This window comes from Myxine glutinosa, chromosome 10, assembly GCF_964187855.1.
Source record: "Myxine glutinosa chromosome 10, kmMyxGlut1.1, whole genome shotgun sequence".
Taxonomy (NCBI): Eukaryota; Metazoa; Chordata; class Myxini; order Myxiniformes; family Myxinidae; genus Myxine; species Myxine glutinosa.
Window position 1 is genome coordinate 73,634,801 of NC_136270.1, and position 22,990 is coordinate 73,657,790.

At 47.6% G+C, this 22,990-nt stretch overlaps 1 protein-coding gene across 2 annotated transcripts in view; it reads left to right on the plus strand.

Moving 5' to 3' along the window:
- TBC1D5 (TBC1 domain family member 5) overlaps positions 1-22,990 on the plus strand; it is a 124,807-nt gene that overhangs the window by 71,279 nt on the left and 30,538 nt on the right. For both annotated transcript variants that reach the window (XM_068126756.2, XM_068126757.2), the window contains exons 5-12: positions 1,859-1,948; positions 6,507-6,581; positions 9,918-9,985; positions 10,063-10,165; positions 11,149-11,237; positions 11,374-11,424; positions 19,117-19,189; positions 20,311-20,477. In XM_068126756.2, the coding sequence (XP_067982857.2) occupies positions 1,859-1,948; positions 6,507-6,581; positions 9,918-9,985; positions 10,063-10,165; positions 11,149-11,237; positions 11,374-11,424; positions 19,117-19,189; positions 20,311-20,477 (716 nt within the window). The remainder of the gene's footprint in view (positions 1-1,858; positions 1,949-6,506; positions 6,582-9,917; positions 9,986-10,062; positions 10,166-11,148; positions 11,238-11,373; positions 11,425-19,116; positions 19,190-20,310; positions 20,478-22,990) is intronic.

The window sequence follows — 22,990 nt, forward strand, 5'->3', positions numbered from 1 at the left end:
AGACGAAGCGGTTGCACACACACATCCCTGACAGACGGTAGGATGTTGGGGTGATGCTGACGCGAAGCAAAACCTTTGTAGGTGTCAGAAGTGCGAGGTTCAAAATGGCCGACGGCTCTTACTTGAGTCGATGCGACTAGGCGAGGATTCGTCAAAATCTCAGCGCCCAAACCTGACTATGCAGATTTCTCAATTGCAGCGATACTTCCTATCGCCGGATGTCCTTTCAAAGAACTCAAAATTCCCTCGCGACTTTCGGTAGACCACTCTCGCTACGGAGCCTCGACGTCACGCGTCTTCTCCGACTTTGCTCGCCACGCCTCTTCCTCTTCTCTGCCGTCGTCTTCCGGTTCAGTTTCCGGTATCATTTAAAGTTAGCCTTTTTAACTTTAGATAACTGTTCATGAATAATAAACCTTCTGAGAATAATAATAGTACATAATATCAGAAATATGTCAAGTGGGTGAAAACCACAACAACGGAAGTTACGAATCCGTAACACAGGAAAGACTTGACATCAGCAGCAATCGTGGATTCCATAACTTTACTTGTGATTGGAAGTAAGGTCATTGGTCTGTTGTTGTTGGGATCTGTTTTTGTACCGTTCTGTATATGGGGGGGAGGGGTGAGATTTTTCTGACCTCCAGGCCGATGGGAGGTCGCCAAAGGAGGATAAATTTAATTGGGCAGGAGAAGGTGAAGCAAGAACGAACGAGCAGAATTTGAACCACCCTCATAATCTTAAGGGTGTAGTACTGGTGAACAGGTGATTTTTTTGTTTGTTTTTTGTTTTTTAGCTGAACAGTTTCCTTATAGTCTTATAAACAAGAATCATGCTATTAGAGGTCATAGAGGTACCCCTAATTATTGAAAAATTCCAATTTCAATTCAATTCAATATAATATTTTGCATGAAATTTGTTATAACTTGGGAAATGCATCATTCTTTTGGGCTGAAATTTGGACAGGATATTCAGAATATCACTTCCTTTAAAATGATGAAGGCTTTTGTTTATAGGAGTAGCCATTGTGGATTTATTGAAGGCCAACCAAGTTTTATCTGGTAATTGGCATAATTGGCTAATTAGTGAACATTTGACATAATTTCACAAAATCCTCTCATTAGGTAGTAGAGTAATACATGTGTATAATACATGTACCATGTTTTGTGTGAAAAGAATGATAGGTGACATAGAAGATAGAAGTAGAAATGTGTTCTTTGTTTTTCCTTGTTTTTTATTGACGGTCTAATTTATGCAAATTATATGCATGTAATATGACAAAGAAGCGTTGAAACTGGTCTGAGTTAAAGCCAAGATTATATCTTTCAAGAAAAACTGAAAATTAGATATTAACTTGACTTTGTTTTTGTGTAAAGGCCTCTCAAAGGTACCTATGAAGTTTTCTCAATTTTTCACCAGTACTACACTCTTAATATAACACTTCCGTCTGTGAAGCATAACTTGCTTAGTCAATGTTAAGTCCTCAGACCATTGGTTTATGGTGCGGAGAGGAGAGGAAGGGGTTTGCATCCTGCTCTTTGGGACTTCCCCACCTGAAATTACACTTTAAATACACTATTAATGTGCATAATTTGCTTCTTGTCACCACTTTTTGATTTAGCCTCCCATATCTCCTTCCTCCTTCCTTCTTCCTATTTCAAATACTATATTATACAGTGCCTGAAAAATTTAACATGCAGGCTTTTAAAATTTACCACCGAAAGATGTATGGTCCATGGTGTGTCAAATCCTTTAAAAAAAAGAACCTGTGTTGAAGTGACTTGGGTACACTGGGAAATGGTTTGCTGTGGGTCTACTGTTGAACTGATGCGTTACATCACCGTATGTGTGTTACAGCTCTACCTGCGGTGCCTCCCTGAGGATCGCAGTCTCTGGCTCGAGCATATACAGTGCCAAAGAAACAACTACAAAAGTGTCAAGGAAAAGGTGACCAATATGCCAAGGGAATAAAGCTGTACTACTTGGTTCTGCGTTTGATCCCTCGAAAAGTTGAATCTGTCTGCAAATGTCTGCATTGGGACACATGACGTGCAGTGTCTGCAATAATCTGTACTTAATGGATTGTTCTCTTTCAACCGGAACCATGACCAAGTAGACTTGGTAATAGATTGGATGAAATGGAGACTAAAAATTGAGTTGCATGTTAACATCAATGTTGTTACCTGTTCGGGGATGGGACCGGAAGGACTTAAACCCGGTCATGCCGGAGTAAACGCGCTGCAGAATAGCCTGAGTGTAAGGTGACTTTTATTTGAGTGTGCGAATCACGATTCAGGGTTACCGTCATCAATTTAAATTTACACCTCAAACTTTGGCGTGGTTATGACCTCTCCAATATAATTTATTATGCCAGAGGCAACTTCCGCACATACATGGGAAGAAGCAAGTGCGTAATAAAATGAATAATTGGGGTGGGGGACACTGAAGCAAAGAAATCCGATTGGCACAAACACTCACTTAGCTAAACAAAAATGGGCTGGTGCCTATCTTATGCCACACTTATCGACACACACTCACAGGATAAGAGGAAGATGACACAAACGAAAACTAGAACGGAACTCAGTAGAGAGCATACCTCCACCTGGTTGGCCATATCACTCAATGGTGAAGAATCACTTTAAAATTCTACTAGCTAGATCTTCACCAAAATTGAATCGATCCTTGTGACACACCCAACCGGTCCACTAAGTTTCGTCCAAATCCGTCCATAACTTTTTGAGATATCCTGCTATGTATCGTTTTTGGCCCGATCTCCCAATGGTGAAGAATCACTTAAAAAATTATATTAGCCGGATCCGAATCCGGATCTTTACCAAAATCTAATAATTTCGTCCTTGTCACATACGCTACATCGATGCCAAATTTCGACTGAATCCGTCCACAACTTTTTGAGATATTTTGTTCACAAACAAACAAACGGACAGACAGACAGGGATGAAAACATAACCTCCATTCACCTTTGGTGGTGCAGGTAATAATAAGGAAGAGTATGGGAGGTACACTGGGTAAGGTGTGTTCATTTAGCCAGGGGCTTTGTTGTCTGGTGCTCCGTGGGACGTGCGCGCTGCTTCTCCCTATGCACAGTGGCCTGCGAGGTGGGTCGCTCAACTATTGTTGCGTGTTAAGTATTCGGGATCCGGACAATGTCACTTCTGCACACCGTGTTTCTCAGATTGACTCCAGGCTCCTGCACCGGGTTCATGGTACAACTGATCCCGGAGTGCATCCTGCTAAAAACGCTTGTTGCCAGACCACGAGCTAAACACTTTGCTCCCCTGGAGCTGTTGGTAAAATCCCCTTCGTATGATGTTGCACTCACAATTCATTGGTGCACGTCCATCATATCGGCGCCATATTGGGCGTTTTTGATCGTTCACATCCGTTGTCTATGTCAACACCACATGACGGACAGCATGCTCGACACAGCACGTGGTCTCACGAGCCTAATCAGTGCCCAGATCTCAACCTCCCTGGCGTCACATGGACACAAGGCTTCCGTGACCATTACTGTGGCCTGCTCACCAATGGAATGTCGCCGTAATTACCTCCTCCACCAAAGGTGGATGGAGGTTATGTTTTCACCCCTGTCTGTACGTTTGTCTGTCCATTTGTGAACAAAATATCTCAAAAAGTTGTGGATGCATTCGGACGAAATTTGGCAGAGATGTAGCGTATGTGACAAGGACGAAATCATTAGATTTTGGTGAAGATCCGGATTCGGATCCGGCTACTATAATTTTTCTAGAAGTTTCAGATGCAGACCAGGTCACTCCACTCTGAACAAGCTACTTCTGCTGTCTCAACAATGGATGGAGGTCCTCAATGCCAAACAGAAAATCAGAACTGTCTCCCTTCACATATCACGTGCCTTCGATACGATCTGGCACCCCGCTCTGCTCACCAAACTCTCCTCCTATGGTATCCATGGAAATATCCACTCATGGCCTGTGGACTTCCTCCCTGGTCGTAGTCAACGTGTGGCCCTGAATGGATTTCTCTAATCTCCCCTTCCTGTTCAGGCTGGAGTTCCCCAAGGCAGTGTTCTGGGCCCTGTGCTTTTTCTGGTCCTCCTCTCTCCGACTCTCTGGAAAATCCTCTCTATCTCTTTGCTGATGACTCCACTCTCTGCCGCTCCATACCTCATCCCTCAGATCGGCAGTCTGCAGCCTCCTCACTCTCTGCAGACCTGGACAAAATCACAAACTGGTCAAATAAGTGGAACATGTCTTTCAATCCTGACAAATCTCACACTCTTACGATGTCTTTCCAAAAAGACCAACTGGACAACCCTCCCATCTACTTTCTCAACAATCCTCTCCAAGAAGTTCTGTCACTCAAGCTTTTGGGTCTCACTATCTGCCATGATCTTTCCTGGGAAAACAACATTTCCAAGCTGGCCTCCAAAGCCAGTCGCCGACTGGGCATCCTCCATTGTGCGAAGTCCTTCCTTGGCACACCTGAGCTCCTCACCACATACAAGGCTTTCATCCGCAGCTCAATGGAATACTGTTCTCCCCTCTGGGCCGGTGCTCCTGCCTCTCACCTCGCTCGGCTTCACGCTGTTGAAACCAAAGCTTTCAGAATCATTGGAATCTCCCACGATAAAGCTGACTGAGGGCCTTTCACTCACTCACCGCAGGCAGGTTGGTGGTCTTTCTGTCTTCTAGCGACCGCTCTCCGGTCTAGCTCCCCCAGCTCTGTCTGTGCTCTGTCCCCCAAATATTCCTACAGGTCGCACAAGATCTGCAAGCAACCCTCTTCTGGTGAAACTGCCAAAATCAAGACTCTCTGCTCACCTTCACTCTTTCATTCCTCTTTTCTCCCACCTCTGAAACAAACTCCCTCACTCTCTTCAATCCCACTCCTCCCTCCAGGTCTTTAAAACAGCTGTTCACCACCATCTCTTATCTTCCCCCATCCAAAACCTTGATCTTTTCTTCCCCTGTTAATTCACCCCAGATCCACTTTTTTGAAATACCAACTTCTTTCCTTGAAGTCCTATCAGTGTCCATGATTATTTCCCCCCCCTACCCCCCTTACCATACCTCCTCCCCCAAGCCCTCTCCCTCCCACAGATCTCCCGAAGTCCCTGTTCTCTACTGTTGTACTTATGTGATTCCCTCTCTCTCCCCATCTTGTCTCCCGCTCCCTTTATCATATGTTTTATGTGTCAGTTTTTTTTTTTGTGATTAATGTTACCTCTTACACGAGCCTTGAACTTGTATGCAAAAAAAAAAGAAGTTATGGATGGATTTGGACGAAACTTGTTGGACACGTTGGGTGTGTGACAAGGAAGAATCGATTCAATTTTGGTAAATATCTGAATATGGATTCGGAAATGAGTTATTTAATTTTTTATGATTCTTCACCATTCAGTGATATGGTCAACCAGGTGGAGGGATATGGCCAACCCAGGCTCTCTACTGGGTGCCGTTCTCGTTAAATAATGGATTTGGAGGGGAGTGGTGATGTAATAGGTGAAATTACACGTGGTTTGACGGGAAATGACTATCTAATTTAAACAATCAAGCCTGGCAGCGCGATTTGGGGCAATGTGATACAACCAATGTTAACATGCAGATCAAAAGATAACTACTCAAACTAATTAATCTTTGCAGGTCATTTTCATTACAATATTAACTGTAATCGCTGGGTTAAAAAATATAATAACCACCTTGAGAGGCCATTTTTCCCCGCAAAGCGGGGGTTGGCCTTTTTCGGGAATCGTGGTTGTTGTTGTTTTTTGGTCCCCTTTTTGAAGCAATGTTTTACGGCCGGATGCCCTTCCTGACGCCAACCCTTTTCGCCGCCTTTAACGACAAACAGGGAATTACCAGTGAACTGGTACTCAATTAGCCGACCTCGGAAGGATGACAGGCTGAGTCAACCCCCCTGGCGTTAATTCAGCGATCGACCGGGATTCGAACCCAGGATCCTAGGATCATAAGCCGGTACCCTGACCGCTAGCCCAACACCAGGGTTATTCGCGGGGTTATTTAAATAAATTAGATTGGCTTTTCCCTTTGTCAAAGTCTTCATCTCGTATAATATTTTTATCATGACGATTGATGAATGATTATTTAAGAGGGGATGAAAACGTGACATTGAGGCTTTAATATCATTTTAATTTAAAAAAGGAAAACCTAAATGCTCATTCTGAGGATATTGTGAAATACATTCATAGTGCAATAACAAGTTATCAGTTTTAATGATTGTCAAGGGATGATAACATTGTGTTGTCAGTATGAAGGATTCACTTGCTCTCGGTTTTAAAATTGTTTTACATCATCAGCTATGATGGGATTGAATAATCACAAAATAATGCGATCGGGGTGTGGCTGTGGGCAGGTAACTTTTAACAGGTGATTAAGTGTTTTGTGGAAAGGGGTGGATTGCAAAGTTAACTGCCAGATGTTTCATGTACGAGAGAACAACCTCCGTTGTTCCAGCATTAAATATCTTGCTCATACATTCTGTGTTTCAGCACATCACCAACCCACATGAAGAAGAAAAGGGCCAAGACCTGAGTGTCAATAACCCCCTGTCACAGGAGGATGAGGTGCTGTTTCTAAAACATTGAGGTTGTAGAAATGCATTTTGGAAGTTTTGCATGTATTTCTAAAAAAAAATCCACTTTGTCATTATGGGGTATTGTGTGTAGATCAACGACAAAAAAAATCTCAATTGAATCCATTTTAATTCAGGCTGTAACACAACAACAACACAACAGGCATTTTAAGGCCATTTTCCCTGCTAGAGCGGGGTTAGCCTTGCGGGCCCCATGACAATCTTCTCCATTTTCCCTATTTTCTGCATCTCTCCTTGTTAACCCCCTTGCCCGCATTTCTTCTTCGACCATCTTTAGCCAAGTCTTTCTCGGTCTTCCCCATCCTCTACTTCCTTCTACATTCATTTCCATCACTCTTCTCAACTAGTCACTTTCATCCTTCCTCAACACATGACCAAACTATCTCAAACTGTTTCTCTTCACAGCATCAATCACAGGCTCTATTCCCATCATCTTTCGCAATTCATCATTTGTCTTCCTCTCTCTCAACGATACTCCGCACATCCACCGAACCATTCGCATTTCCACCCTTTCCAGCCTTCGTTGCTGCTCTACGTTCATTACCCATGTCTCGCTCCCATAAATCATAACACTTCTCACACATGCAGCATACACCTTTCCCTTTAGCTTCAACGACACCCCCCTCCTCGTCGGCATGCCACTAAGTTCCCAAAACTTCTTCCATGCACATCTCACTCCAGCAACCGTTGCCGAGTCTGATCCACCTTCTCCATTCAGCATGTCTCCTAGGTAGCAAAATGTTTGTCTCCGAGGCTGTAACACAACAAAATATGAAAATGTCAAGGGGTGTGAATACTTTCTGACGGCACTGTATATCTGATCTACGACCCGATGTGAGCGAAGAATTACATTTTTGACATCATCGGTCACATGGTCTGGCAGCCATATTGTATTGAAAATAAAAACATTTAAAATCTTCTGCAGAGCAGCTTAACAGATTGATGCAAAACGTTATGCATGTGATCGACTGGCTGGCCATGGTGTCACATGGTCTGGCGGCCATATTGGATTGAAAATAAAAACATTTAAAAATCTTCTGCAGAACAGCTTAATAGATACAGTGACGTGAAAAAGTAAGTACACCCCATGTAAAGTCTTGACTTCTTCGACATATTTCAACATACAGCTATTTCATCTTCATTTCAACAATATTGATAGATAAAGGTGATATAATATAACAGATATCATGAAACATTTACATTTTGTAGTCCACTGTATAATTTAAATAAACATAAATGCAAATTTCGCATGTGGAAAAAGTAAGTACACCCTTGGCCCTGATAGGTGGTATTGCCCCCTTTGGCAGAAACAACCTCAAGTAGGCGTTTCTTATAACTGTCTACCAGTCTCTGACATCGACTGGGAGAAATTTTTTCCCACTCCTCCATGCAGAATTATTTCAGCTGTGCGATGTTTGAAGGGTTTCTTGCATGCACAGCTCGTTTCAAATCCCCCCACAACATCTCGATGGGATTTAGATCCGGTCTTTGACTTGGCCATTCCAGAACCCTCCATTTCTTTCTTTTCAGCCATTCCTTGGTGGATTTACTGGTATGTTTAGGGTCATTGTCATGTTGCAAGGTCCACCTTTGCTTGAGCTTCAACTTTCCGACAGATGGCCTCACATTATCCTCAAGCACCCTCTGGTATAATGAAGAATTCATAGTGGATTCTATGATGGTGAGCTGCCCAGGCCCTGATGCAGCAAAGCTGCCCCAAACCATAATATTTCCACCACCATGCTTTACAGTTGGTATCAGGTTCTTGTGGTCAAATGCTGTCTTTGGTTTTCGCCAAACATGTCTTCTGGTACTGTGGCCAAATAGCTCCACCTTTGACTTATCTGTCCAGAGCACATTGCTCCAGAAGTGCTGGTCTTTGCCTAGGTGTTCATTGGCAAACTTTAGTCTTGCCCTGATGTTCTTTCTGGACAGCAAAGGTTTCCTCCTGGCACACCTCCCATGTAGATCAAATTTGTGCAGCCTCTTTCTAATGGTAGACTCGTGCACTTTGACATCAACAGTGGCAAGAGCTACCTGTAGGTCCCGTGATGACATTCTGGGGTTCTTAGAGATTTCTTTCAGCATCTTGCGGTCTGCTCTCGGGCTGAACTTGCTGGGGCGGCCTGGCCTGAACAAGTTGGCAGTTGTTTAGGATCTTCTCCACTTGTAGATGATCTTCTGGACAGTCGAATGATTTATTTCAAATTGTTTGGAGATCTTTATAAATCCCTTCCCAGACTCGTAGGCATCTATAACCTCCTTTCTGAAGTCCTCAGAGAGCTCTTTTGATCTAGGCATGGTGACGCCGCACACTTCAACAACAAAGAGCAAACCAAACTAAATGTCTGAGGTTTAAATAAGACAGGTTCCTCCAAGATCCTCTCTAACGATGTTCTAATCATTTGCACCTGAGCTGGTGCACCTGATTATAATTTTAGGTATTTGAAGTAGTGATAAATGTAGGGGTGTACTTACTTTTTCCACATGCGAAATTTGCATTTATGTTTATTTAAATTATAAAATGGGCTACAAAATGTAAATGTTTCATGATATTTGATATATTATATCACCTTTATCTATCAATATTGTTGAAATGAAGATCAAATATCTATGTTGAAATATGTTGAAAAAGTCAAAACTTTACATGGGGTGTACTTACTTTTTCACATGACTGTAGATGCAAAACTTCATACATGTGATTGACCATGGGGAATATAGTTTGAAAGGTTTTTTGTATTCACCTTTATTGATGCAATTTAGCCTTAATATGCACAAATGTGGTCATTAAATATCCTAATAATCAACAATCAATAAGCCTGGTGTTGGCTTAATAGTTAAGGTGGCTGGCTTAAGATCGCAGGGTCTTGGCTGAAGATATTAGGGTCTTGAGTTTGAGCCCCTGTCGTGCTGTTAAATATCACAAGGTGGGTTGACTCAGCCTGTCATCCTTCTGACGTCAGCAAAATGAGTACCAGCTTACTGGAAACAGGGGGAACTGCATCTGCGGCACAGCCGTGCTCCCAGCAATGATGTTATCGGCCATAATAATAGCGTGTTCAGTTATAGATGGTATTTTTGTTCAGAATGAGCATGCGAAGTGAGTATTCACTCTGCCCGAGTGCCGTTCCAGTTAAAGATGGGATGATGTAGTTATTTCACCCTTTGTATTGGAGTAAACCTGGATTGTTATTGGGCATTCCAGCTTCCTCATTTTATATATTTTTTCCTTGTTGCAAGTGAAGATAGAATCACATCACTTGGTTCCTCTGGAACATTTGACACTAAACAATTTTCTCATTTGCAGAGCCCTTGGAATAAGTTTTTTCAAGACAAGGAACTAAAGATGATCATACAGCAGGATGTTACAAGAACGTGAGTGCAACTGAACTGTAGAAGTGTGTGCAATGTCTACCTATCGCAGATGTTGCGAGTTGGAATTGCCGTTGCAGGTTCCCCGAAATACTGTTCTTTCAGGACGCATCGGTGCAGGAAATGATGGCAGACATCCTTTTCTGCTTTGCCCGAGAGAATGAACACCTGCTGTACCGCCAGGTGACTTAAGTCCATGATCACCGTCTGGTATTCTTTAAGCAATGAGTTTTTCAATGAAGAATCTTTAAATTGATAAGGTTTGTTGATGATCTTTAAAATAGTATCTGATCTTTACCTTGAGGACAATTCACATTTGGACATTGCCAAGATTTGAATAGCTCGGAATGCTGCCATCCTTTGCATGTGACTTCCTTGTTCTGATGGCATTAATTTTATTTTACAATGCACAATGCACTAACTATACCATTATGCTTGTGTTTTTCCCTGTGTTTGCTTCTGAGCTTTGAACGCACTAAATATTTTTTGGAAAGATAAGTACATTTAACCCTAGTAGGCGTTTGGATGGGAGATTGTTCGGTCGTGCATTTACCTTTCAGCTGTCTGGTCTGGGTTTGATTCTCAGCCCAATTATATACTGTCTGGTTGATGCTTCACAGACGGGGTGTTACATCACAAAGCGCGCTATTCATTGGATGAACGTTAAGCTGGGCACTTTCTGCTGGCATTAGTTGGACATTAAAGTTCCCACGAGATTCTCCCACCAAGAGTAGGCGAGCATCAGGTTTTCTCGTGAGATTTCATATTGTTTTTCTGTGTAAGTTTCAGAGCTTGTTATAGAAGAACATGGTAAGTGCTTATTTTTCGTTGTTTTTCTATTTGTTGTCATAATTTGGTGTCAAGTGTTATGTACGAGTAGTTGGTATCACTCAAGTTTGTAGTCGTGTTTGTAGCAGATTAGCTGGAATTTGTATTTGTTTTATCTGGAAGCGTATCCAAATCCACCAGGCATCACACCGTCACCCCAAACCAGTGAACATTCCAGTTCTACTTATTTTTAATAACAGGATAGAAAAAAGCATACTTGTGTTTCTGTGTGCTGTCTAAAGATTGTCCGATCCTTGCTCTTTAGGCAAGTTGGATGATTATGTGGGGAAAAACCTGTAGAATCCATGTTTATTGTTTTTTTTGTTTTTTGTGAACAGGGCATGCATGAACTTTTGGCACCAATCCTATTTGTACTACACTGTGACCATCAGGCATTGCAACATGCCAGTGACGTCAACAAACCTACGTAAGATCTCCTACTCTTCTGCATCTGTCTCAGTATCCGTCTTTTACATATGTCTCCTAAAATACAAATGCTGTTATGTCGTGTCTTCTCTTAAAAGCAAGTTAATAACAACAGGTCATTCATTTGTGTGTTTCAGGGAAACTTTGTGCATCCTTCTTGATCCAAAGTTTATTGAACATGACGCATAGTACGTATCGCGGAACCGCTATGCAGCTTTGTTATTTTTATATAAAATGTGAGTGCAGTGTATGCAATGTATAATTATTAACGACCACAATATTAGCTCTTCATATGAGCTGACGACTCTTCAAAGTTTTCGTATTTACTTTTTAAAATAGATGAACTCACACATGATCCGGGTTGTGCTGGCTTGTGTTGTGTATGAGGGTACATTTAAAAGGTTCTCAGAATTCGATGCTTGTGCAATTGTCCAAGAAACACCCCATTATTTTTTCACTATGTAAGATTGTGAATTGTGACAGGATTATATATATATATATATATGTATGTATGTACGTACTCATGGAAAAAGTTCCTGTGCACCATTTAAAAAAATTACACTAAATGATACTGACATGTGTTCCCTAGCAATCTACACGTGGTACTGATCAAATTGCAATGCAGCACGATTAGCTGAACGATCCCAGCTGTGAAAAATATTCTTATTGACGTCTAATCATCGTAAATGTGATGCCACACCTTTCCAAAAATGAACGTCTACGTGTTATTGGCATGCTTGAGATAGGAATGTCACAAAAACGTTGTGGCTCAGTGTTTTGGTGTTCAACGGAAAACCACAAGTCACTCTGGAGATGTCAGCAAAAATTGGGAACATCAAAGACCGTCCACGTTCTGGCGACCGCATGTGACTGACGTCACGTCGGCGGGATAACCATATACGGCTGGTGCACCTCAGGAATCTGTTTCAGACAGCAAGTTTGACATCTCGCAGCATCCTTGGCTTGCGACCAATCAGTGCCAGAACTATCAGCCATCCTTTATGCGAGCATAACAACTGACCACGACGACCAGCAGTAATCCAATTTTGTTGCCATCTCATCGACATGCGCGCCGAGCCTGGTGTAGACATCGCTTGAGGTTCAGGAGACAACATTGGGCTGCTGTCTTCTTTCCAGATGAGTGGAGGTTCTGTCTTGACAGTAGTGATGCCTCTTGTCACATTTATTGATGGGAAGGGGAACGTTCCACTGACGCGGGTGTTGTGCAACGTTCGTCATTTGGCGGGGAAGGCATGATGGTATGGGGATGCATATCATCACCACACATCACAGAACACAGCAAGACGTCATTAATAGCAATTTGACAGGTACTCTGTATCTGGATGAGGTTCTCCGTTCTCCCGGCCTCCTGTTCCTGCAGGTTCATGGACGTCACATCACACTTCAAGAGGATAACGCGTGCACTCATGTCGCACAAGTGGTCACCGACTTCATCATACAACAGAACACTCTCACACTTCCCGGGCCAGCTGTTTCACCTGATCTTTCTCCCACAGAACATGTGTGGGATGAAATGGAATGATGATTGTTCCGTTTTCAAAATGGGCCGGCGACGTTGGCCCAACTGCAGCAGACCTTGGTACAAATCTGTAATGACATCCCTCAAGCCTTTATTCAACCAACTTGTGTCCTCAATGAGGTGCCATTGCCAAGCGTGTGTCAACACAAATGGTGGCCACATTAGATGCTGAGCTGTTAACTGACTTTTGACTGCACCCTTGTTCAATGCTCTGGAGACATGTCATGCACACACGTGTTGACATTCTCATGTTGATTTCATGTTTTACAAACACTCAATCTTGATATGACCAAAAAATGTGATGTTTGTTTTCATTTCTCCTTTCACAAAGGTGTAACTGATGCACAGGAACTATTTTTTTTGTGTGTGTGTGTGTGTGTGTGTGTGTGTGTGTGTGTGTGTGTGTATATATATATATATGTGTGTGTGTGTGTGTGTGTGTGTGTGTGTGTGTGTGTGTGTGTGTGTGTGTGTGTGTGTGTGTGTGTCTGAATGAAAGAGAGGGATAGAATTGTAAGGAACAGAAATGAAAAAACGAGATGTGTGTGTGTGTGTGTGTGTGTGTGTGTGTGTGTGTGTGTGTGTGTGTGTATATATATATATGTGTGTGTGTGTGTATATATATATATATATATATATATATATATATATATATATATATATATGTATACACACACATATAGGTAGAGGACACAAAATGGAAACACCTGAGTAAATGAGGGACAACCAAGTATATTGAAATGACTTTCCCATGTGTTAATTGAGCAAATAACATCCCAGTGTGGCGGACACAAAAGCCCACTGGCGTGGTGACATCATTCCACGCACCAAGTGGGCGGTGGCCACGCCCGAGGGGTAGGCGTGGCCTCATGATATACACCGGGCGACCAGCCCGGAGCAATTCAGTGTTACAGTGTGCTCTTACAATAAAGACGTTTATATGTTACCGCTTGTCCGCTTCCTCCTTGCTCACAAGCAGCGCGCGTAACGCCGCGCTTTACTGGTGACCCTCGACGTTGGATCTGCCATAGCGATCCTTCCGAACACGACGCCATTGCAATGGCCAACGACAAGGCAATGGCGATTAAACTTCCCGAATTTTGGGAGGCCCAGGCCGAAGTCTGGTTCGTTCAAGCCGAAGCCCAATTTCAGCTTCGGCGCCTCACCAACGACGACCTGCGCTACTGCCATGTCGTCGCCTCCCTCGGGCCCGGCACGGCCGCTCGAGTTGTGTCCGTCCTTTGCCACCCACCGGACGGCCACAAGTACGAGGCACTCAAGCGGCTACTCCTAGCCACGTTCGGCCTCATGGACGACGCACGGGCCGACCGCCTCCTGGATCTCCCCGAGCTCGGTGAGACGCGCCCGTCGGTCCGAATGGACCATATGCTGTCACTGTTGGGCGACGAAGCCCCCGGTTCGCTATTCCGGGCGCTTTTTCCGGCGCCAACTTCCAGCGCAGGTTCGCCTCGCGTTGGCCGGGACCGAGCTAACGGAACCCCGAGCATTGGCAGCCCAGGCGGACAGGTACTTCGCCGCTTCGGACACGCGGGCGAGCGTCGGCGTGGCCGTCACGGCCCTCGACGCTGATGTTCAGCAGCATGTTCCACAGCATCAGCTTCTACAGCGCGCTGATGTTCAGCAGCATGCTGATACGCACCTCGTGCACGCCGCCACGCCCCGCCCACCGCCGCGGCGAAAACCGCCACCGCGGGGAAACCCACCAACTCCACCGGCCTGGCGGAGCCAGCCGCGCTCCTCCAGCTCCACCACCTGGTGCTGGTTCCACGCCAAGTTCGGCCACGAAGCTCGGCGGTGTCATCCGCCGTGCTCCTTCAACGGGTCGGGAAACGCCCGGGCCGGCGCTCAATAGTGGCGATGAGCGCCGGCCGTTCGAACAGCCTGCTGTTCATAACGGACACCTTCTCCGGGCGCCGTTACCTGTGCGACACGGGAGCGCAGGTGAGTGTCATTCCCGCCGGCACGTCAGACAAGCACGCCGCGGGTGGGGGCCCCGCGCTGCTTGCCGCGAACGGGACGCCCATCCGTACGTACGGAAAACGCTGCCTCTCTCTGCGGTTTGGAGGGCAGGTTTTCCGATGGACGTTCGTCACCGCCGACGTGCCCATGGCACTGCTTGGCGCGGACTTCCTGTGCGCTAATGGGCTCCTGGTCGACGTCAAGCGCAGACGGCTTGTCCAGGCCGAGACGTTCAGCTCGCTCGCTTGTGCGTTGCCCAGCTCAACGAGCGGCTTGCCAAGCGGCTTGCCGAACGATTCGGTTCCGGCCACGTTGGTCTGTACGCTTCCGGCAGCGGACGCATTCACCCGCCTCCTCGCCGGCTTCCCGGCCCTCACGCGGCCCACCTTCTCGGCGGGGGCCGTCAAGCACGGGTGGCCCATCACATCCCCACCGTCGGGCCACCGGTCTACGCCCGGGCACGCCGCCTCGAGCCGACGAAGCTGGCGGTGGCAAAAGCTGAGTTCGCTACCCTGGAGCGACTCGGCATCGTTCGGCGCTCAGAGAGCGCTTGGGCGTCGCCGCTGCACATCGTGCCGAAGCCCGGCGGGGGATGGCGACCGTGCGGGGACTATCGCCGTCTCAGTGACGCCACGACTCCCGACCGCTACCCCGTCCCCCACATTCAGGACTTTTCCGCCCGTTTGGTGGGCAGGTCCTTCTTCTCGAAGGTGGACCTCATACGCGGCTACCATCAGGTCCCCGTCAGGCCGGAGGACGTCCCGAAGACGGCGGTCATCACGCCATTCGGACTCTTCGAGTTCCTGCGCATGCCCTTCGGTCTGAAGAATGCGGCTCAGGCGTTCCAGCGACTGATGGACAGCGTCCTGCACGACTTGGATTTTGTCTACGTCTACCTGGACGATATCCTCGTCGCCAGCGCCTCCCGCGAAGAGCACCTACGCCACCTCCGCACGCTCTTCGAACGCCTGGGCCAGCATGGCCTGATTGTGAACCCCGCAAAGTGCCGGTTCGGCGCCGCCACAATCGATTTTCTGGGGCACCGTGTAACCAGGCACGGAGCCGTCCCCCTACCGGCCAAGGTGGAGGCGGTGAAGGGGTTTCCGCGCCCCCGCACGATCAGAGGGCTGCAGGAGTTCCTGGGCATGGTGAACTTTTACCATCGGTTCCTGCCCCGTATCGCCCAGCTCCTGCGCCCCCTGCACGAAGCTCTCCGAGGTAAGCCGGGCAAAGGCGACGTTACCTGGACCGAGCAGATGGACACGGCGTTCACGGGCGCGAAGCTCGCCTTGGCTAACGCCACCATGCTCGCGCACCCGGCGCCCGATGCACCGATCGCCCTCACCACCGATTCCTCGGACTACGCGGTGGGCGCGGTGCACGAGCAATGGGTGCGTGGAGCTTGGCAACCGCTGGCGTTCTTTAGCCGGCAGCTTCGCCCGCCCGAGCGCCGTTACAGTACCTTCGACCGCGAGTTGCTCGGACTTCACTTGGCGGTCAGGCACTTCCGCCATCTGCTCGAGGGCCGGGCGTTCACTGCCTTCGTCGACCACAAGCCGCTGATCTTTGCGATGGGCAAAGTCACCGAGCCGTGGTCGGCCCGGCAGCAGCGTCACCTCTCGGCCGTGTCCGAGTACACGACGGACATCCAGCACGTCGCAGGGAAGGACAACCCGGTGGCGGATTGCCTTTCCCGGGCCGTCGCCCACGCAGTCCACCTCGGCATCGACTATGCCCGGATGGCAGCGGACCAGGCCGCTGACCCCGACGTCCAGGCCTTGCGGACCGCCGTCACGGGCCTCCGCGTCACCGAGGTGCCGTTCGACGGCGCGGGCGCGGCCCTCTTGTGCGACGTCTCCCTCGGGCGTCCTCGCCCCATCGTGCCCGCGGGCTGGCAGCGCCAGGTGTTTGACGCCATCCACGGCCTGTCCCACCCGGGCGCGAGGGCCTCCCAAAGGCTGATCGCCGACAAGTTCGTCTGGCATGGCCTCCGGAAGGCCGTCCGCGGCTGGGCCAGGACGTGCCTCGCGTGCCAGCGCGCCAAGGTGCACCGGCACACCCAGGCCCCGTTGGCCCCGTTCACGGTGCCGGAACGCCGGTTTGACCACGTCCACATGGACCTGGTGGGACCTCTGCCCCCCTCGCGGGGTTTCACCTACGTCCTCACCATGGTGGACCGCACCACCCGGTGGCGGGAGGCCGTGCCCTTGGCGTCGACAACGGCGGCCGATGTCGCGCAGGCTTTCATCGCCACCTGGGTCGCCCGGTTCGGCGCCCCCTCAGACATCTCATCCGACCGCGGCCCCCAGTTCACCTCGGAGCTCTGGGGGGCGGTTGCGCAGGGGCTCGGGGTCCGGCTGCACCGAACCACGGCCTACCACCCCCAGGCTAACGGCCTGTGTGAGCGATTTCACCGCTCATTGAAGGCCGCGCTCCGGGCCACCCTCCGCGACGGCGGCTGGGTCGACAGGCTCCCCTGGGTCCTGCTGCGCCTCCGGACGGCGCCCAAGGAGGACCTGCGCGCATCCGCGGCGGAGTTGGTCTTCGGGCAACCGCTGCGGGTGCCGGGCAAGTTCCTCCCCGACTCCACGGCACCATGGTCCGCGGCACAGCAGCGCTCCGCTCTGCAAGAGACCGCCCAGAGGTTCGCCCCGGTGCCAACGGCATGCCACGGGCACCCACCGACGCACGTCGCCCCGGAGCTTCGCACGGCGGAGTACGTCTTCGTCCGCCACGATGCCCATCGGACACCACTGCGGCCCCCGTACGACGGGCCTTTCCGCGTGCTGGAGACCGGGGTGAAGCACTTCACCCTGGACATCGGCGGTACTCCTGACCGCGTTTCGGTAGACCGCCTCAAGCCGGCCCACCTCGATGTGGACCATCCACCGCCAGTGGCCCGACCCCCACGTCGGGGCCGCCCTCCTGCGGGCGGACCCCCGGCACCGCCCAGCCCCGCCGCCACGCCGCCCCCCGGTCCTGCACCCATCCCAGGGGCAGCCAGGGGCATCCCACCTGGCATCCCTGCACCCCGGACGCCGCCGATCACCAGGGGGTGCTTCGGCCGGGTCATTCGTCTGCCCCGCAAACTGGCCCTCCAGGTGCGCGGGAATTCTGGGGGGGCGCGTGTGGCGGACACAAAAGCCCACTGGCGTGGTGACATCATTCCACGCACCAAGTGGGCGGTGGCCACGCCCGAGGGGTAGGCGTGGCCTCATGATATACACCGGGCGACCAGCCCGGAGCAATTCAGTGTTACAGTGTGCTCTTACAATAAAGACGTTTATATGTTACCGCTTGTCCGCTTCCTCCTTGCTCACAAGCAGCGCGCGTAACGCCGCGCTTTACCAGCATGTTTAGGGTCATGGATAAAAATGCTGCACAGGCCTGGATGCCTATAATTATGGCTAACATTGCTGCAAGAAGGGACCTCAGTAATTTTGAAAGAGGGGTGATTGTTGGGCCACATTTGGCAGCAGCTCCATTGACAAAGACTGCTCAACTTGCTGATGTGTCACAAGCAACGCTGTCTAAGGTGATGTTGGCATGGAACTCTGAGGGAGAGATGTCTTCAGCAAAGGACAACAGTGGGTGGAAGCACATATTCCAAGATTGTGATATCCGTGCATTAATTTGAAGGGCAAGGCAAAGCAAGCGAGCAACTGCAGATCAATTGACTGTAAATTTCAACCTAGGGCACGAGCAGCCAGTTTCCTCAAAAACGGTCCACCGAGAACTTCACAGAGTGGGATACCATAGTAGGGTTGCAGTACACAAACTGCTCGTCACACCTGGCAATGCACGTTTGTGAGTGCAGTGGTGCAAAGAGCACAGGCAATGGACTACCGAACAGTGGAAAAACGTGATATGGTCAGATGAATCATCCTTCACCATGTTCTCGACAAACGGACGCGTGCACGTGTGGCGCCAACCTGAAGAACTCTACAGAAAAACAGGTTTGAGTTGATTGAATTTCTTGTGGAAGAATGGTGCTGAATCCCTCCTGCGGAATTCCAGATGCTGGTGGACTCTATGCAACACACATACAGACCGTACTGGCTGCACATTGTGGCTCTACACCCTATTAAGTGACTGTGCATCGATGTTTCCATTTTTGTCCACTACCTGTATATGTTCAAGTTTCTGGTGGATATTGGCAATAATGTGGTGTAGAATCATTGTGGTTGTGCTCATAAGCTGCTCAGTTTTCATAAACTGTTTCGTGCAATCATACTGAACCACCTGCAGCACTGCATAGCCTTTGCTGTTCCTTTCGTTTGATATATTTTCCTGTGCATGTAGGTTATGCTTGTGCTGTCTTAACCTTCTCTAATTTTTACGAGCATGCGTGTATCACTAGTTCCACATTTTCCAAGCTTATGGAGACTGCTGAGCCATGGTTCTCCCACTTTGAAAAAGACACGCCCCAAATGGTGAATTGTTTTTTCACCCCTTCCCTCCCCCCTAGCCCTCTTCCCTTGGGATTTCCGATACGCCCGACTGTATTCATGACCACTGAGATGGCTGTGTTATAAATTCTTGGCAAAATTATCTTATGTTGAAGATTGTAGGATGACTGGCTGATGGGATCGATACGGGGTTCATTTCTCTGTGATAGTCACGTGTTTCACAGCAAGTCAGGGACTCGCACAAGAAAGGCTTGGCTGCTTCCACAGAAATTCCTAAGAATTTGCCGAAGTTGCAATGAATCCTGAATGGTGAATTTTACATACTAGGGCATGCCCGTACTATATCTATATCTAAAATTATATCCCCCCCCGCCCCCTCTATTTACATGAAATGGTTTGGTCCAAAGCGAACGGCTTGCGAGTGGTGACAATCCCCCCCCCTCTATTTACATGCAATGGTTTGGTCCAAAGCGAACGGCTTCCGGAGTTTGGTAAAGAAATCGCCATCGCGTGCACAAACGCGCAGGAAAGCGAATGAAACGCAAATTCGTTTTTATTAGTTGTAAAACATAGTTTAACGCCAACATAGTTTGCAAACGTGAAATAAATGAATACGCTCTCAAATGTGCCATCCGAGGCAGAGTGTGCCCGCCACGTTCGGCACACGCGATCGTTCGCTGCTCTCTGATTGGTTGAATCGTTTTTTGGACATAGCTCGGTAAGTAATTGTCCGATTAATATGAAACCTTGAAAAGGCACATCCTCGGGTCCCCAGCAATATACCTGGCAAGTTAAAAGTATATCGGACCCGTGGTTGTCGAGAAACAGCGGTCACAGACAAACAAACGTACAGACAGACAGAGATTACTGGAATTATAGATAGATGAGGATGTACAATGAAAAAAAGACTGATCAGATCAATGATACTCAGTTAATATTTGAGATTGATCATGGGTACATTTTATCCAAGAGCTGTTAGCTCAACTCTTTCAGTTAATATTTTGGATAAAGCAGGATAAAGCACAAAGTGTCTATGGTCTATGCTTTATCATCTTGTTGCTGTTTCTTTAAATATATAATTATATACAATTTGTGCAGTGTACCATACACATAGGCGATACAGCCATGTTATTATTGTGATGCAGGTAAAAGGACCAGTTGCGGTCCCATTTGCCCGACCACAAGATGGCTCACCACCCATCGCTATCGTGACAAAACTGAATCGCATCAATGACACCATCCTGAAGAAGCATGACCCAGAGCTGCACGTACACCTGGGCCGACTAGAGATTGCGCCACAGATATACGGCATGTGAGTAATGTGTTTTCTTTATCGACTTTGATTCACAAAAAGTGTTTATATCTCTTTTGTTGAAAACTGCATGTGGAACTACCTTCCCGATGCTGCTCGATATCGCTCTTCCTTCCAAGGCTTTAAGCAGGTGGTGCGCTACCATCTCACATCATCCCCCATCCCTGCACACAACCATTTCTACAGCTATACTAGTTGGTGGTACTGTAGGAGTTGCAGATGATGAGAGGATGAGACATTGCTTAGCTGTTCAAAGCTCCTTTTAGTAAGGGAAACATATAAAAATCTGTTAACTAAATTGTTACCAAAAAATTTCTTCACCAATATGTTTGTAAAGGTGTGTAATAACATGTGTTAAAATGTTGAAGGTCAACTCCTGTGGGAAACCCAGAAAAAAAGCTGTTGAATTCGGGTACCGAAAAATTATTTTCGCGAATTTTTTATTTTTTTAAATCGGCCCTTATAGTGGGGGGGCCAATGTAGCAGATTGAAATGCCCGGTGAAATTGCTTGTTAATTTTTGGACACTGGTTGGGCTGTCTTTAGGGATGATATAAGTTCTAGAAAAAATATGTCTCCAATTGTTTCAAGTTCTTTATGGCGGCCATTTTGGATTTTCAAAATGGCGGATGTCGAAAACGTAAAATTCCATTATCTTGGCTTCTAAATGACCTAGAGTTTCGATTCTGGTGTCCAGTTGTACATTTTTGGGGATAGAGAATTGAATGAAACCTTCTTTAATAACCTACAAGGGATAAAAATAGGTTTTTATGGCACAGCCGAACCAGTGTCCAAAATCTAACTTAATGCACATCTATCTTAATTGTTATTTGTTATTTGTATGTTCCAGATTCGTGACCCTGAGCTATGATGGAGCCAAAAAGCAAGAAAACCAAAAAGAAACTGATTTCACACTTTGCATTCAGTGCCAGGATCCCCAAGGTGCACTAGTGACTGAGCCAGCACTGGGCTCATATGCAAAGTTTCTCCAGTTCATCCAGGAGAGGGTACGATATGGTGATGCCGACTTCAAACAGATCAGCGAACGATTAAGCTGTTTCACTGCCACTGACTTGAGGAACAATAAAGCAAAGTGGCACCGGGCATGTTATGGATCTACATGCAACACTGCTCACCTGGAGCGTGCTAGAGTTCACCACCAGAAAGCCTGCGAACATGGCGACACCCAGCATCTTCATAAGAGGTGTGGACGTCCTTCTTCTGCACCTGCCGCTGCAAGTACCTCAGGTTCTACGCAAGACGAGACTCTTCGCTTCACACGTTCATCATCAACTCCATTCAACAGAGACCTTTGTTTCTTCTGTCAAGAGGTCACTAAGGAAAGTGTACATGTTGTATGCACGTTCAACGCAGGTAAACAGCTGAAGAAAGCTGTTGAAGAAGGCAGCAACCACAAGTGGAAAGTTCAGCTGAGTGCTGCCATCAGTGCACATGATGCTCATGCGATCGACGTCAAGTATCATCTCCCATGCTGGGTGCAGAATGTCCAACGTGCTCCCAAGAGTGGGACATCAAGTGATGACAAAGAACACATACTGCAAGAAACTAATGTTATCAAAATAGCCGCAGACATTGAGTTTGTCAGCCTTGTTCGCTCTCTACTCCAAGCTGGTGAAATTCTCAACATGTCTGACCTGAAGTCGGTTTACTCCAGGATTCTTGACAATAATGGTGTGCACAATGTCCCATCACCTACTACCTAAGGCATGAAGGAGAAAATCAACTCTCACATTGATGACGTTCACTTCATGAAACCAAAACGTCGAAACGAGTCAGACTGTGTATTCTCCACTGCCGTGCGTGATGCAGCTGTCGAAGATGCAATGACGAAGACAAATGAAAAAAACATCGAACAACTGTTTGAGAGTGCCTCTGTTCTCCGCAGTGCCATTGCTTGTCAGAACAAGCACCCATGGCAATTTGAAGGAGAAATGAACACTGATGATGCTGAAAAGCATGTACCCAAAGTACTCTATGCTTTCCTCCGCTGGCTACTGGAAGGACCAGCCACGAGCATTGAGCCAGAGACTATGCGCTCAGCCACTATTCATCGAGATGTTATAACCATCAGTCAGAACATCATGTACGGCTACAAGTCAAAACGCCAAGTCACGTACAAGCCCAAAGAGCCAGATGCACCATTCCGCCATCGCTTAGAATGGCCACAGCAGCTTGCCGTTGCCATTGTAGTCCATCAGTCCACCAGAAACAAGAAGCTTCTGGATTTCCTGCATGGGTTCGGTCTGTCTGTTGATTATAGTCGGATCTTGCGGTTGGAGACACAGCTGGCCAACTCAGTCATAGAGTCTACGACAGAACAGGGTGTATACTTTCCAAGAACCATGCGCATAGGGACGTTTGTCTTCTTTGCAGTGGACAACAGTGACTTCAATGAAGACACACCTGATGGGAAGCGGACACTCCATGCTACAGCCTGGGCACTCTACCAACGACGGGAACATGCACCCTCCACAGATGAACATAGAACACTGA